This window comes from Talpa europaea (genome assembly GCF_964194135.1).
Source record: "Talpa europaea genome assembly, chromosome: 2".
Lineage (NCBI taxonomy): Eukaryota > Metazoa > Chordata > Mammalia > Eulipotyphla > Talpidae > Talpa > Talpa europaea.
Genome location: NC_140068.1, coordinates 37,141,009 through 37,157,146, shown reverse-complemented (window position 1 = coordinate 37,157,146; position 16,138 = coordinate 37,141,009). Strand labels below are relative to the sequence as shown.

Below are 16,138 nucleotides of genomic sequence, written 5' to 3'. Positions count from 1 at the left end.
AAGGACACCTGTGTTATTTTCTTCTAAGAATGGGTGGCTACTTGGAAAGCCAAGGGTGTGTCCTTGATTCTGTTTGTCTGCCAGAGCTGATTTGTTTGCAAAAAAGAAATCGAAACATTGTGAAGCCCTCTTCTCTTTTAGAAAATTGCTTTTTTGCTAAGAATAGGAAGTCCCAGACTCCAGTCCATCCAAACTACTGCTGAAGCAGCAAAGAGGCAGAAGCACCCAGGGCTGACTTGAAATGGCAACCTTGTTTGAGACCATCCTGGAGAAGTTTCCCACATTGCTGGACCTACAGCTCAAGCACGGCAGCAAGCTGGGCTATGGCTTGGTGACCCTGCTGACCGCAGGCGGAGAGCGCATCTTCTCCACTGCAGTGTTCCAGTGCCCCTGCCACCCCACCTGGAACCTGCCCTATGGAATGGTTTTCCTTTTGGTGCCTGGACTGGCGCTCTTCCTCCTGGGCTACGTGCTGAACACAAGCACCTGGCGCCTGACGACCGGCTGCTGCAGGCAGGACTGCAGCCAGAGGTACACCTGTGGGAGCCAGAGCTGGAAGGAGTTCCTGTGGATCAGTGCCACCGCCTTGGTGGCCCCCCTTACGTGGGTGGCTGTGGGGCTGCTCTGGGGCAGTTTCTACGAGTGCTCTGCCAGCGGGATCCCCTCCTTAGCAAGGCGCTTGTGCCTTGACCGCTATGAAAACTGCTCCATGTTGATGCCAAAGTTGCCCTGTCTGCAGAAGCCAGAGCCGGACCAGGAGGACCTCATGAAGATGCTCCGGGCCCAATCGCAGGTCGGGAGCTGGCGCTGAGCTGGCGAGAGGAGTGGAGGGGTCGGGCTTCAGGAGATGGGGTGCGAGGCTGACCGGTGAGGCAGAATCCGTGCCTTTTCTCCAGATATAAGACACCTGAAGACAAACTCGGACAGTAACTTGCTTCTACTGAGTTGAAAGGGGAATATTTAAATGAAATGAAGGAAAAGGAGGAAAGGCACCTGTGGTGTGAGGCTGTGCCAGAGAGCCCGTTAAGTCCTTTTCTTATCGACCTGAGCTGGGTAGTGGCTAGGGGCTCAGAAAACCAAAGACTGAACCACTGGGTGGTTTTTGCAAAAGAAGTTTTATTCCGGGTAGCTGGGAGCACAGCAGAGCAAGGCATTCTTAGAAAGCCTTCCCCTCTGCTGCAGTTTGAAAGAGTATGTAAAGTAGGCATAAGGTGTTTCTGGTGCAGGGGATATAACTGGTCTAGTTAGCAGTTGACATTTTTGCTCTAGAAGGCTTCTTTGTTCTTTAACTGGCCTTAAGGACCCCTAAATGGTTTCTGTGAGCTTAAAAGTGTTGTAGATTACCTCTTCCAAGCGGCAGAGCTTGGGGGATGGGGGGTGTGAGCAGCCTACAATTTGTCTCCAGTATCTTCTCACAGCCACCCTTTAGAGAGAATACAAGGAGTCATCCAGAAGGCAGAATTATTACAGTAAAGTGGGTCTGCGTGTAAAGCCACCGTCCCTCACTGCTTGTGGGATTTTTATTATTTGTTTGTTTATTTATTTATTTATTTATTTTTTAGACAATGTTTGCTTCCCCACAACCCCTCATGTTGAGTCCCCATAGAATTTCCTTCCCCAAGGCACCCGCATCACCAGTCTCCTATGCTCCTCTCTCCCTCCCTCTGAGACCTCTCCCTCTTCATCCTCTGAAGTATGTGTCTGATTTATAATTGTCTCTTTTTGCTTTGTTGTGTTTTGTACTGTTAATTATTTTTTTTTACACTGATGTCTTATTTGGTTCCCCTGTATTCCTCTTATAAGTGAAACCATCTAATATTTTTCTTTTTCCTTCTGGCTTATTTCACTGAGCATAATTCCTTCTAATTCCATCTATGTTGCTGGGAATGACATGAGTTTATTTGTTTTGACTGCTGATAATATTCCATTGTGTATATGTACCACATCTTCTTGATCCAGTCATCTATTTTTGGGCATTTGGGTTGTTTCCAGGTTTTACCTATTGTAAATAGTGCTGCAATAAACAGGTGTACAGGTGTTCTTTTGAATCAATGTTTTGTGTCCTTTGGGTGGATCCCATGTAGTGGAATTGCCGGGTCATATGATACCTCCATTTTTAGTAGGCTGAGGAAACTCCAGACAGCTTTCCATAGTGGTTGGACCAGTTTGCACTCCATGCTTGTGAACTGCAATGCTTGTTTCACTGGGTTTGCCAAATGTGCACATTTTGAGTTCCAGGTCTCTCTGGGGTTTTGCAATGACTTGGAATAGAATTGATTCATCCAGCAAGCAGCTGTACAAAGAAAGGGGTTCTGGAGGTCATGCCACTCCTTTTTCTTAAGGGATTAAGACACAATTAACTGTGGACTAACTCAAACTTTATACTGATATAGATGTAACTAAACTGCTATTCTGTTTTGTTTTCCTAAGGTGGCTGGTTGGATTCTGATAGCTGTGGTTTGCATCATTCTTATGATTGGTACATCTATTACCTATTGCAGATCTCCAGTTAGTTTTATGCAGCTGAAATTTAGCACCAAGTATGTGATTGAGGAGCAGAAGAGCCTTACAAAAGAAGCCAGAGAGAATGCAGCTGATTTGGCAAATGAGAATGTTAAATGTTTCTTTAAGGGCTCACGTCCACATCACCAGACCCCAAGTGCTGAAGACTGGGCGAATATTTCACCACTCTATACTTTAAATTCAGAGGAACCATTCTATAGCAGGTTGTACAAACATGTTAACACGAGAAAGAAGGGTGAAGTGGCTTCTGTTTTTAATGTTGGAGAGGCAAAATTTTAAGACAACACTGTATGACCTTATGAATGAATGGGAAAAAAGTTCTTTTTTCTTCATTTGAAAAAAATTCTGTTTTGTTGATGACTGCTTTTTTTTTTTAAGGCTTCCAAATTATGGAAACATAAGTTTATATTTGAAATAAAAATTTAGAATTTTACCTGGCATTTTGTGGCTCCAAAGTTGTTACTAAACAAAAATAGGAAAATTAATCATGAAAATTTTTTAAACATTGAAAATCTAATTTGATATAATTACAGGCAAAACCTATTATTTTTAGTTTGTAGGATCAAGGGAAAATTTAAATATTTTTATTATGGTAAATTTCAAGTATGCCCCCAAAGAGAAAGGATACTATTATGAATTCCCATGTAGTCATCACACAGCATAACGTGGGAATGTCAGATAAAACCCATGATGTACAAATAAATATAGAAATAGAAATTGTGACCTTGTTGACATTAGTGTAGGAGGCGGTTCGGGAAGACTCTGAGTAGCTGATCTCTGTAGAGTAGAGCGTATTAGGGACAGTATGTGTGACTTAGTAGGAAGCTTTAAAGGTGACTAGAAATGGAGCAAGAGACAAATGGTCATGCACGGGATATTGGTTTTCATCCTATGACCATTTTAGAAAGATTGATCTGCTTTTCCTGTGGGGAAGGGATGATGGGGGAAGAGAGAAAACCAAGGCACAATGAAGAGACTAACCAGGAGGCCACGGCAGTGGAAATAGGTGAGAGTGAAACTTGAACTGGATTGATGGTGATGAAAATGGAAAAAGTAGAGATATTCAAGGTAGCTTTTGAAGTTAGTCCTTATGCAATTTATTGCTGGAAAGGATGCAATTAATATAATGAGAACGACAATTTCTGTAAAAAAAATTCTGTTGCTTGATAATTTGAGGATATCAGGGGATATTAGATTGTCATTCTTCTCATCCCCCAAGTTTATGGCACTATTTGTAAATTTTTAAAAAACAATATACCTCATGCTTATCATGGTACTTGGCTTAATTACCAGGTATAACTCCCCTTGCCTGTCTCTCTTAGTCCCTACAGAGAACTAAGCAATAATGAAATGCCATAGACTGGGTGGTTTATAAAGAGCAGAAATTTATTTCTCACCACTTTGGTGGCTGGGAACTCCAAGGTCAAGTCATTAGGGTGATGTCTGCCAAGGCCCCGCTTCCTAGATGATTGTCTTTTCATTATAATTACAGAAGGTGGCAGGGGTTGAGATCTCCTTGGAGCCTCTTTTACAAGGCACTATTCCCATTTATGAGGGCTCTGTCCTCATGACCTAAACACTTCCCAAAGGCCCCATCCCCAAATATCATCACATTGGGATTCGGTTGGAGGAGACACAAATATTAATCCATAGCACTGTCACTCAAAGTTCTTAACTTCTATCTGCTCCCCATTCCATCCTATCTAGCCTTAATTTTCAGTATTATCCAATATATAACTTCTAATTTAATCAAGCTTTGTAGCCTCTCTACCATACCAATTAAACATGAAAGTTCAGTCACAAGTTTTCTATCAACTTATTCTCTTTTCTGTTATTATTCCAGTGTCTGGCTAAAATTATTGGTTTGAAAGTATATTCAACCACAATAAAAACAAAAATAAAGGGATCTTTTTTTAGTGGTATAAAGCAACTAGAACGTAGGAGAGAAGGAAAGGCAGCACAAGTTTTGGGAATTGGAAATCAGATGGTAAATGATAATTTTCCTGATATATCTGAGAAATACGAATCTCAAGGTAGAAGGAGAAAGATAAGTAATATGATTAGGATCATGAAATCTATAAAAGACTCAGGAATTAGAAGCACTAGTGTCTTCTGGAAATGAGATTGGAGGTGGAGCGCAGAACAGGATTGGTTGAAAGCTTGTTTAAGAATTGGTATCTCAGAACTCTGTCCCTATTCCAAGTAATTGGGCAATAGCGTCTTCCTACCCAGTACGTAGATAAATAAACAAATTTTTAAATTGGAGTTTTAAACTCTAAATGTAATTTTCCAAAAAGTTTTCTGAATGAAAGGACATTAGGTATAGTTGAAGGCAGGCACACTATATTAAACAAAGGTGAATTAGTTGACATATATTAGTGAATTTTCATTTCTCCAGTCTTCTTACCCAATCTGACTTCCAAAATTCTACAATCAGACTATATTCTCCAAGCAGGATGTCAGAAGAGCCACAGCTAACAAATCTGACTGCCCAAGAAAAGTGCTTTCAAAGAGAAACTGAAGTAGCGCTTCTGACTCGCCGTTTTAGAATAGGGACCTTCACCTCAACAAAAACTGCTTGATACTGGGAGAGGGCTGCCCCCATACCCAGAGGTGAGCTGGGAAGTCCCCCCCATGCCAGGCCCCTTCTGGCCAGCAGTCAGAACCCAGAAGGGGAGCAGTAGCCACAGTTGGGACACACAGCGCAGGCGCAGGAAAGTGCGCTTTCCATTCGCCATTTTAGAATAGGGAGTTTTGCCTCAACAAAAACTGCTTGAAATTGGGAGAGGGCAGGCCCCCCAGCCAGAGGTGAACTGGGAAGCACCCCCCACCAAGCCTGGCCCCTTCCAGCCAGCATTCGGAGCCCAGATGGGGAGCAGGCAGCCATAGCCGGGGCAGACCACAGGTGCAAGAAAGTGAGCTTCTGACTCGCCGTTTTAGAATAGGTACCTTTGCCTCAACAAAAACTGCTTGGATCTGGGAGAGGGCTGCCCCAACAGCCAGAGGTGAGAGAAGGCCCCCACAAGCCACATCCTGCCTGGGAGTGAGTTGGACCCCAGAGGGGAATCCAGCAATTTGCAGCCCAGCGAGCAATCTAGCCACACCACCTCCAGGGCAGTCTGTGGGACTTCAAGACACACCTTTGGAATTAAACAAATACAGAAAGAGGAGATATTCTGTGACAGTGACCATTAACATATTCATAGTACCACTGCCCCACGGGACTTCTGGCATACCAGTATTTGACATGATTGGACTACCAGTTTCCAACATTCCAGAAAGAGCATACCAAAAAGATGCTGGCCAGTACCAGCAACACAGTGTCCTATAGGACAAATGCATAGGACAAATTAGAAAACAAGCAGCAGGGAGAAGAAAAACCACAAGCAACCAAGCAAGTCCTCAGGGAGAAGACACACCACAAAATAAAAATCACCCACCAGAATGCAACAACAGTGACTTGGAAGAACTTCTGAGCCTTCCAGAAAGAGAATTTAAAATTGCCATGATTAAAAAACTGACAGAAGTCTTAAGAAAAACTACATTAAGGGAAAAATAATCACAAGAATGAAATTGAGTCCCTAAAGAGGGAAGTGAAAGAAATGCAGGAGATCAAAGGATTAATGGAAGAGCTAAAGAACTCGGGGAAAAGCAGTGATCAGAATAGATGAAATGGAAGAACGAATAAGCACTCTCAAAGACACAGAAATAAAAAGAACCAAAACAGAAAAGGAAAGAGAAATATGAATGAAAAAGAATGAAGAAAGACTTCAGGAACTATATGACTCCATGAGGAAAGGACATATAAGAGTTATAGGAATCCAGAGGAGAGGAGAGAGACATAAGAACAGAGAAATATTCAAGGAAATAATTGAACAGAACTTCCCAAACATGAAGAAGGAGCTGAAAATAGACATACAAGAAGCAAGAAGAACACCAAATTTCCATGATGAAAGGAAAAATACACAAGACACATAATAGTAAAGCTCCCAAGAACTCAAGACAAGGAAAAAATAATGAAGATGGCAAGAGGGAAGAAACAGATAACATACAAAGGAAAACCAATCAGGTTGACATCAGACTTCTCTGAAGAAACACTATGGGCAAGGAGAGAGTGGAGAGACATAGTCAACAGACTCCATGAAAACAAATGCCAACCAAGAATACTCTATCTTGCAAAACTTTCCTTCCTCTATGAAAAAAAAAATAAGGACCTTCCCAGACAAACAGAAACAGCAGGATTTTTTTACAACTAAACTCCCACATCAAAAAATACTACAAGGAGTCTTAAAGCCAGAACTAACAGAGGGATGAATAAGAATGAAACAAGACCCCCCCCCAAAAAAAGTAAATAAATAAATAAGTAAAACCAGAGAAAAGACGAACAAAATGGCAAATATACAGATTCTAACATATCAATATTAACTCTAAATGTAAACGGAATAAACTCTTCAATAAAAAGACACACAGTCGCAGGCTGGATTAAGAAACAAAACCCAACCTTTTGCTGTCTCCAGGAAACTCACTTAAATACAAAAAATAAAAATGGACTGAAAGTAAAAGGATGGAAAACAATCCTACAAGCAAATGGACCAAAAAAGAAGGCAGGAACAGCCATACTTATATCAGATAAAACAGATTTCAAACTCAAAAAGATAAAAGAGACCCAGAGGGCCTCCCTCTTGGTGGCGCAGCAGTTGAACACTGGGTTGCGAAGCTGCCCGCAGCCTCTGCATCGCCAATTCAATCCCCGGCCATCAGGTGTGGGTCCCATATTGTGCGCAGACCTCTCCTGCCGCACGCTGCTACCCTCAGCAGTGTACTTCATCAGTCTGCCTGCTCTGCTCTCCACTCTTACTCTGGTGAACTCTCTCACCCTCCTGCGCTTCTGACTCTACCCAGTGCTTGTATAAATAAATCTTTAAAATTTTTTTTTCTTTAAAAAAAAAAAGAGATCCCGATGGTCACTGCCTTATGATAAGGGGACAACACTTCAAGAAGAAATAGCACTCATTAACATATACTCACCAAATGAAGGAGCACCAAAATATATCGGACAACTATTATCATCTCTTAAAACAGACATCAGAGAAAACACATATGTAGTAGGAGACTTCAACACACCACTATCAACAATGAATCAATGTGACAAAATAGATCAATAGATCAATGTGACAAAAAATAAGTAAGGACACTAAAGCTCTAAATAAGGATCTAGAGCTCATGGGCTTAACAGACATCTGTAGAACACTAAACCCCAAAAAAATTTGAGTAATATTGTTCTCAAGTGCACACGGATCATTCTCCAGGATTGAGCACATACTGGGACACAAGACAAACATCAACAGATACACCAAGATTGAAATCATACCACCATCTTCTCTGATGATGAAGGCATCAAACTAGAAATAAACCATAAAAGGAAGGAAAGGAACTCTCCTAATTCATGGAAATTGAAACCCACTCTATTAGAAGACCATTGGACTAATGAGGAGATCAAAGAAGAAATTAAAAAGTACTTTGAGTTGAATGACAAGGAGGACACCAATTTCCTAAATGTATGGGATGCAGCAAAAGTAGTAATAAGAGGAAAATATATAACAATACAGGTTCACATCAAGAAAAAAGAAAGAACTCAAAGAAACAACCTAATATCAATGTGCAAAGAACTAGAAAAAGCACAACAACAAAACCCTGAAACCAGTAGAAGAAAAGAAATAATAAAAATCAAAGCAGAAATAAATGAAATGGAAACTGGAAAAAAATCCAAAAGATCAACGAAACCAAAAGTTGGTTCTTCAAAAAAATAAATAAAATAGACAAACCCCTAGCCAGGACACAAAGGGAAAATGGGAGAAAACACAAATAGGATCACAAATGAAAGAGGAGAAATCACAACAGAAAAGGCTAGATAAAGAAGACATTGAACACCTAAACAGACCTATTACAAGTAGTGAAATTGAAATGGTAATCAAAACCCTTCCCAAAAACAAAGCTCAGGACCAGATGGATTTACAAATGAATTCTACCAAACATTCAGAAACCAATTAGTGCCTATACTTCACACATTCTTTCAAAAAATTGAGAAGGAAGGGAAAATAAAAACACGTTCTAACCACAAGCCAACATTTCACAGGAACTCCTTACAGCACTGTTTCCCACAGGTGCACAACTGGCTGTCTCTTCCATTTCAGCATCCAGTCGTCAGGTGCCAGGTGCGTGTGTTCAGCACATAGCCCAGTGGTATACATGAGCTATCAGAGGCTGCCTTACACACAGCCTCCATCCTAACTAACCAAATGGGCAAAACTTCCACCCCTTGTTTTTTCTACAATGACATTATAAGGGTCAGGTTAATACATGTTGTGTAAATTTAGCCTTGAGAGGCATGTATAAACACAGGAACTAATACCAAAACCAAACAAGAACAACAACAACAAAAAGAAAACTATAGGCCAAACTCTCTAATGAACACTGATGCAAAAAACCTCAATAAAATTTTAGCTATCAGAATCCAACAATGTATTCATAAGATAATTCACCATGAGCAAGTAGGATTTATTCCAGGGACACAAGGATGGCTCAACATCCAAAAATCAATCAATGTAATACAACACATTAACAAAAAGAAATGTAAAAAACATATGATAATATTGATAGATGCAGAGAAAGCTTTCAACAAAGTACAACACCCATTTATGTTAAAGGCCCTTCAAATTCTTGGGATACAAGGAACATACCTCAACATCATAAAGACCATATATGATGAGCCCACAGCCCATATCATTCTTAATGGTGAAAAGCTAAAAGCATTTCCATTAAGATCTGGAACAAGACAAGGATGTCCACTCTTACCACTGCTTTTCAATATACTACTGGCAGTCCTAGCCAGAGCAATAAGACAAGAGAAAGACATACAAGGAATCAGGGAAATGCAAATCAAAACTACCATGAGATACCATCTCACACCAGTGAGAATGGCACATATTAAAAAAACTAGCAACAACAAATGTTGGTGAGGGTGTGGAGAAAAAGGAACTCTTCTGCACTGTTGGTGGGAGTGCAAACTGGTCCAACCACTGTGGATAGCTGTGTGGAGATTTCTGGACCTACTAAACATAGAGCTTCCATATGATCCAGCAATTCCACTCCTAGGTATTTACCCAAAGGACACAGAAACATCAATTCCAAAGAACACCTGCACCCCTATGTTTATAGCAGCACTGTTTACAATAGCTAAGCTTTGGAAACAACCCAAATGCCCAAAAATAGATGACTGGATCAGGAAGATGTGGTACATATACACCATGGAATATTACTCAGCATTCAAAAAAGATAAACACATGCAATTTGCTGCAACATGGATGGCGCTGGAAGGGATCATGCTCAGCGAAATAAGCCAAAAAGAAAAAGAAAAATACCGGATGGTCTCACTCATAGCAGGAATCTAGAAAACTTAAATAAGGGACCAGGAAAATGAATATAAGAAAGTGAAAATCAAAATCAACAAAAAACTATGAACCAGAGACACTTTTTGGGGGGTGGGGGGCGGGAAGGGAAGGATTGGGGTCAGAATGGGGCTTTTGCAATTGTATGGGGGAATATAAAAATAAAATTCATTATTTAAAAAAAAAAAAAAGAAAGACATACAAGGAATCCAAATAGGCAAGGAAGAAGTCAAACTATCACTATTCACAGATGGTATGATAATATATATAGAGAACCCCAAAAACTCCACAGAAAAACTAATTCAACAATCAGTTTAGTGAAGTGGCAGGATACAAAATCAACACACAAAAATCAGTAGCCTATACACAAACAATAAATCTGAAGAAGAAATCAAGAAAACCATCACTTTTATTATTGAAACAAAAAAATCAATACTTGGGAATAAACCTAACAAAAGAGGTAAAGGACCTATACAAAGAAAACTATAAAACACTGTTAAAAGAAATAGAAGAAGACAAAAAGAAATGAAAAGACATCCCCTGCTCATGGATTGGAAGAATTAACATTATCAAAATTGCCATCCTACCAAAAGCAATTTACAGATTCAATGCTATTCCAATAAAAATTTCAATGACATTCTTCAAAGAAATAGAACAAATATTTATGAAATTCACATGGAGCCACCAAAAACCCTGACTAGCCAAAGCTCGCCTGAAAAAAAAAAAGAAGGAAATGGAGGCATCACACCCCCAGATTCAAACTATATTACAAAGCCATAATCATCAAAAGTGCATGGTATTGTAACAAGAACAGACACATGGACCAATGGAACTGAATAGAAAATCCAGAAATAAACCCACAGATTTACAGTCAACTAATCTTTGACAAAGGAGAAAAGAATATGCACTGGAGCAAAGAAAGTTTGTTCAATAAATGGTGCTGGGAAAACTGTGTCACTACATGCCATAGAATGAAGCTTGACCACTACCTCACACCATGCACAAAAACCAACTCAAAATGGATTAAAGAACTAGACTTAAGACCTGAAACCATAAAATATATAGAAGGAAATATAGGCGAAACACTACATGACATACACCTCATTAGCATCTTTAAAGACTCATTGCCCAAAGCAGTGATAGTGAAGGCAAAGACAAACATCTGGGACTACATCAAATTAAAGAGCTTCTGCACAGCAAAAGAGACAATAGCCAAAACAAAGAGAAACATTACTGACTGGAAGAATATTTTTGCACCCAACACTAATGATAAAGGACTGATCACAAAAATCTACAAAGAGCTGATGAGACTCAAAAAAACAAAGAAAATAATCTGGTCAAAAAATGGGCAGAAGAGCTAAAAAGAAACTTCTCCAAAGAGGAAATTCAAATGGCCAACAAGCATATGAAAAAAAGTTCAACATCACTTGTAATCAGGGAAATGCAAATTAAAACTACAATGAGATACAACTTATACCAGTGAGAATGGCACATATTTAAAAAAATAGCAACAACAAATGTTGGTGAAGATGTGGAGAAAACGGAACTCTCCTGCGCTGCTGGTGGGAGTGCAAACTGGTCCAACCACTGTGGAGAGCTGTGTAGAGATTCCTCAACCTACTAAAGATAGAGCTTCCATATGATCCAGCAATTCCACTCCTAGGTATTTACCTAAAGGACACAGAAACATTAATTCAAAAGGGCACCTGCACCCCTATGTTTATAGCAGCACTATTTACAATATCTAAACTAAGGAAACAACCCAAATGCCCAGAAATAGATATTGGATCAAGAAGATGTGGTATATATACACAATGGAATATTACTCAGCAATCAAAAAACATAAACTCATGCCATTCGCAGCAACATGGATGGAGCTGGAAGGGATCATGCTCAGTGAAATAAGCCAGAAAGAAAAAGGAAAGTACCGGATAGTCTCACTCATAGCAGGAATTTAGAAAACCTAAATAAGGGTCCAGGACAGACTAATTATAATAAAGAAAAAATCAAAATCAACAAGCAACTATAAACCAGAGACATACTACGGGGGAGGGGCGGGGGGGTAGAAGGATTAGGGTCAAAATAAGGGGGGTGAAATTGTATGGGGAATATAACCAAAATGAAAACACACACATTGTGCAAAAATGAAAAACGATGTAAGAATTATATAAAATAAAATATTAAAAAAAGAAACTGAAATAGAAGTTTAATAAATCGACATGCATTTATTTCAGTATGTGTTCTGTATGTACTCTATTTTGTACTCTATGGATTAGTCTTTCATTTATATATTGATAAATCTATAATAAATTATCAATAAAATGGAATCCATATCATTTATCCATTCACATAGGTAAATTTAGATAATGCACATAGTTTCAATTAAATAAATGTTAATCATAATTTAGCAATGGCTTGTGACTCCAGTTGACAAAATAAGAACTTAGAGCAATTCTTTCCAGATGTGTTCTTACTGCTTCACTTTGTAATCTCAGCTCTTTTCCAACTTTTAAAATTACTTGTGTTCTTTGCTTTCCAGTGAGAGAACTAAGATGCAGGCAATTTTGAACTGTTTACACCAATATTCTTTGTATTGCTAAATTAATTAATATATTCCATTATTTCTAGAAACATACATTTCCTCATAGTATAATTTTTCAATGTTGCAAAGTTATGTTAACTAATAGACTCAGCAGTGACTATTCCTTCATGGTTACCAAATCATAGGGTAGAAATACTTTTATCTTCTTTTTAAATCTTCTTCAAGGTCCTTTGACTCCTCTGATAAAAAAGATTAATAGAAGAAAAAAACAATTTTAATTTCTTTTATATGAACACCCCATATATACAGGACCTATAAAAGTGACCAGAGCATTTAGTTTAATACCTTTTAAGGTATTTTTTAAGACAAAAAATAATTGAGAGGGAAAGAAAGTTTGAAGATTACTCAGAAGCAACAAAGTTTGCTTATACATGCTCTCAAGGCTAAATTTGCACAAGGAGTATTGACCTGACCCTTATAATGTCATTGTAGAAGAAACAAGGAGGGGAAGTTTTGCCCATTTGATTAGTTTGGTGGAGACTGTGTGTAATGCAGCCTCACATAGATCACGTCCACCACCGAGAGTGAATCTGAATTTGCACTATGAGCTCCTCCAGGTGATTATTGTGAGAACTTTGCATTAAGCCTTGTTTTTGTGCTTCACCTCTCAGTTTGTGGAAAGATAGCATTTTGTTCATTGTTGATGGTTCTTTCCCACTGATTTTCCTTACTTTTTGTCTTCTCATCCCATCTTCTCTTTCCTTTTCTGTGACCCTAGATCCTTTGTATTATTTTTTCATGTTCAGGATGAAGAAGACCCAATAAATTTTTGACTTTGGGAATTACAGAACAGTGTTGTATATTAGAGTATCCACTAGCCACATATGACTATTGAATACTTATAATGTGGAAGGTGTGGCTGAAGAAATAAAATTTAAATTAATTTTAATTTTAATTTAGAATCAAAAACTGAAGCCATTAAAAACTTTAAACATTTTATTATTTTACCATGACACATTTTATTATTTTGATAGGACTACATACATTACACTGTAATCATTGAAAATTTAACATTGTATTGGGGAAAAGTATAAAGCACACATTAGTGTTCAAAGGTAAAGTTAAGAAAAGAATCTTAATAATTTTTATGCTAAATAAATGTTGAAATATATTTCAGATAATTAGTCTAAATGAAATATATTATTAAAGTTAATGTCACCTGTTTTTCCTTTTGTAATGTGACTGATAGATAATCTATAATTATGGATATCATAATTCTATGCATAGCTCTTTCTAGACTCTCACATTCAGGAAGGAATGCCTATTGAATACAAACAAGTCAGTCTCTGGGTTATACAGGTCATCTTTCATAGTATAAATTCAATGACAGGAATGTTGCTTCCCTCTCCAGAATGAGGGAGAAAATGGGGTGGAGAACAAACCTCACCTGAAGCTGTCACCAGTTCCAGCATTCAACATCACTGAGAGTATCAAGGTATGTTGTTTTCAGTAGATGGAAAACAAGGCACTGGACCAAGGGAGATTGGTGGCTTGGTGGGAAGGGAAAGGAGAGAAGACAGGTTGTAGGATACTCCAGGACATGAACATTTTTTTAAAGATTAATTTATTTATGAATACAAGAGCTGGGTTGTAGGCCAGAGGTGTGTGGGGTGGGGGGGGTGGAGGAGTATTGTGGTGAGAGGATTCACCAGAGATGGAGTGGGGAACAGAACAGGTGGAACTACTGAAATACACTGCTGAAGGGAGCTGCAGATGAGACAGTACAGGTCTTCTGTGCCATGTGGGTCAGCATCCTGGCTGGAGATCTACTCATGCTGCAGTGGCTGCAGGTAGCTTCATAGTGCTGAGACTTACCCCCTTGCACACCAGCGATGAAGCCAGATATGTACATTCTTAAGAGGGCAAGTTAGCTGTTGAGTTAAGGCTCTTCGACATGAATATTTCAGATTCCTGAGGGGTGAATATGTTGTAAAAGAGAAAGAGAAACCTGATCAGAAGATAGAAACATCTTAAAAAGAAGCTTTGAAATGGATTTTATACAAATATTCTTCTGAAGGCATCAGTTTAAGATACATGGTTTCATGATATCACTTCTGTTGTCAAATATTTTCTTCCAGATTCTACTTCTGATCTTGGAACCGGATTGAAAGTCCTTCCACTGATGTTGCAGCTGCCTCAGTGACCCTGTATGGTCCTTAATATCTACCTCAACATTCTTTTAAAGAGATAAGTGGATAGATAGGGAAAAGGAGTTTTCTAAAGTCCCAAAGCATGAAATTTCAGTAGTTAATTCTGTCATTTAAATTAATGATTTAATTTTAGATACTTATCATGTCCAATCTTATTATTTTGCATATGAGGGGTGTGTGTGTGTGTGTGAGAGAGAGAGAGAGAGAGAGATTATATGCCTATTATGTATCTTGCCCAAGATCATAGTCAGGATCAGCTGAAGCCACTAGAAACAGAACAAATAAATCCCATAAAAAGGCATCTTAGGATGAACTATGAAACATGTAGAATTCATTCTTGCTATCTTACAAGGAATTATTAGCACATGAAATCTCATGGACATATGAGATTGCAAATGTGATTTATAAGCAAAGGGAAAAAAAGAGTTTTGAACCCTAGTGCCCTGCTGGATTTCTGACAGGTTTATAGGCTTAACTTAGCAATTCAAAATGTGGCTGTATATGTTTAGAGAGTATTAATTCCTCAACAAGTTGTGGCATCCAACATGCTATTCTTCACTTTTTCCACCTGTATTTTTCTCATCTAATTTTTTCAGAAATGTTATTCCTCTTTTTGTCACACTGTCACCTTTTAGTCTGTCTTGTAAGAATGTAACATCGGCAGCCAAATGGACCTAGAACAGAAAAAAAGAAAATGAGAGGAAAACAGGTTAGCATTGTTCAGATTTTCAAAAAAAAATCTGAAAATTCTTCTGCATCTTTTTTAAGTTTGATTTGTCCTAAAAGCAGTTGACTATCCTGATGGAATAATCAGAAAAAAAACTTGTTGTGGATGAGGGGCGCTTTATATGTGTGCTCCAGAGATGCTCTGTTTGGGGGTCAGCACTTGGTGTGAGTCTGCAGAGAAGGACAGTCAGGTCAGTCCCAACTTGGGGCAAGTACAAAGATGTGGACCTATTTTTGTTCACTTTGCATTCCTCTCAAGAACACAGATTCCCAGTTCAAGGAGAGACATGACACTGTGTGCCTCGCCAAGCAGAACTTCCAAGGAAAAATGGATCCTCACTAATGCTGTTCAAAGTTACTTGCTATAAATCATCCTGTCATTACCTAAATAACATCATCATGCATCTTAACAACATCTAGCAATCACTTAAGGCTTTGAGAGCTTGCCACAAGTATCAACTAAATAAATTTAAATGTACAATCAAAGATTGAAATAATAGGTAGGAATGTTTGTTATCCAGACTTTTCCTCTCTAAAGCCGTTCGCATTTCCCAGATATTGAAGTGCTCTTAGGGCTTATTCTCTATTCATGAAAATGTGTTCACATGAGAGCAGCGCGATATTGCTAACTGACCCTCCACAGAATATTTGTTCATCTACTTGGAGGCTTTTGGATCAAAAAGATAAAA

General features: G+C 38.7%; 1 protein-coding gene across 1 annotated transcript; it reads left to right on the top strand.

Moving 5' to 3' along the window:
• Positions 1-241: 241 nt before the first annotated feature.
• LOC311187013 (calcium homeostasis modulator protein 6-like) lies at positions 242-14,681 on the top strand (the record flags this gene model as incomplete). Its single annotated transcript, XM_084258211.1, has 4 exons — positions 242-793; positions 2,431-2,601; positions 13,925-14,008; positions 14,652-14,681. The coding sequence occupies 4 exons, from the start codon at positions 242-244 to the stop codon at positions 14,679-14,681; spliced, it is 837 nt and encodes a 278-aa protein (XP_084114337.1).
• Positions 14,682-16,138: the final 1,457 nt, after the last annotated feature.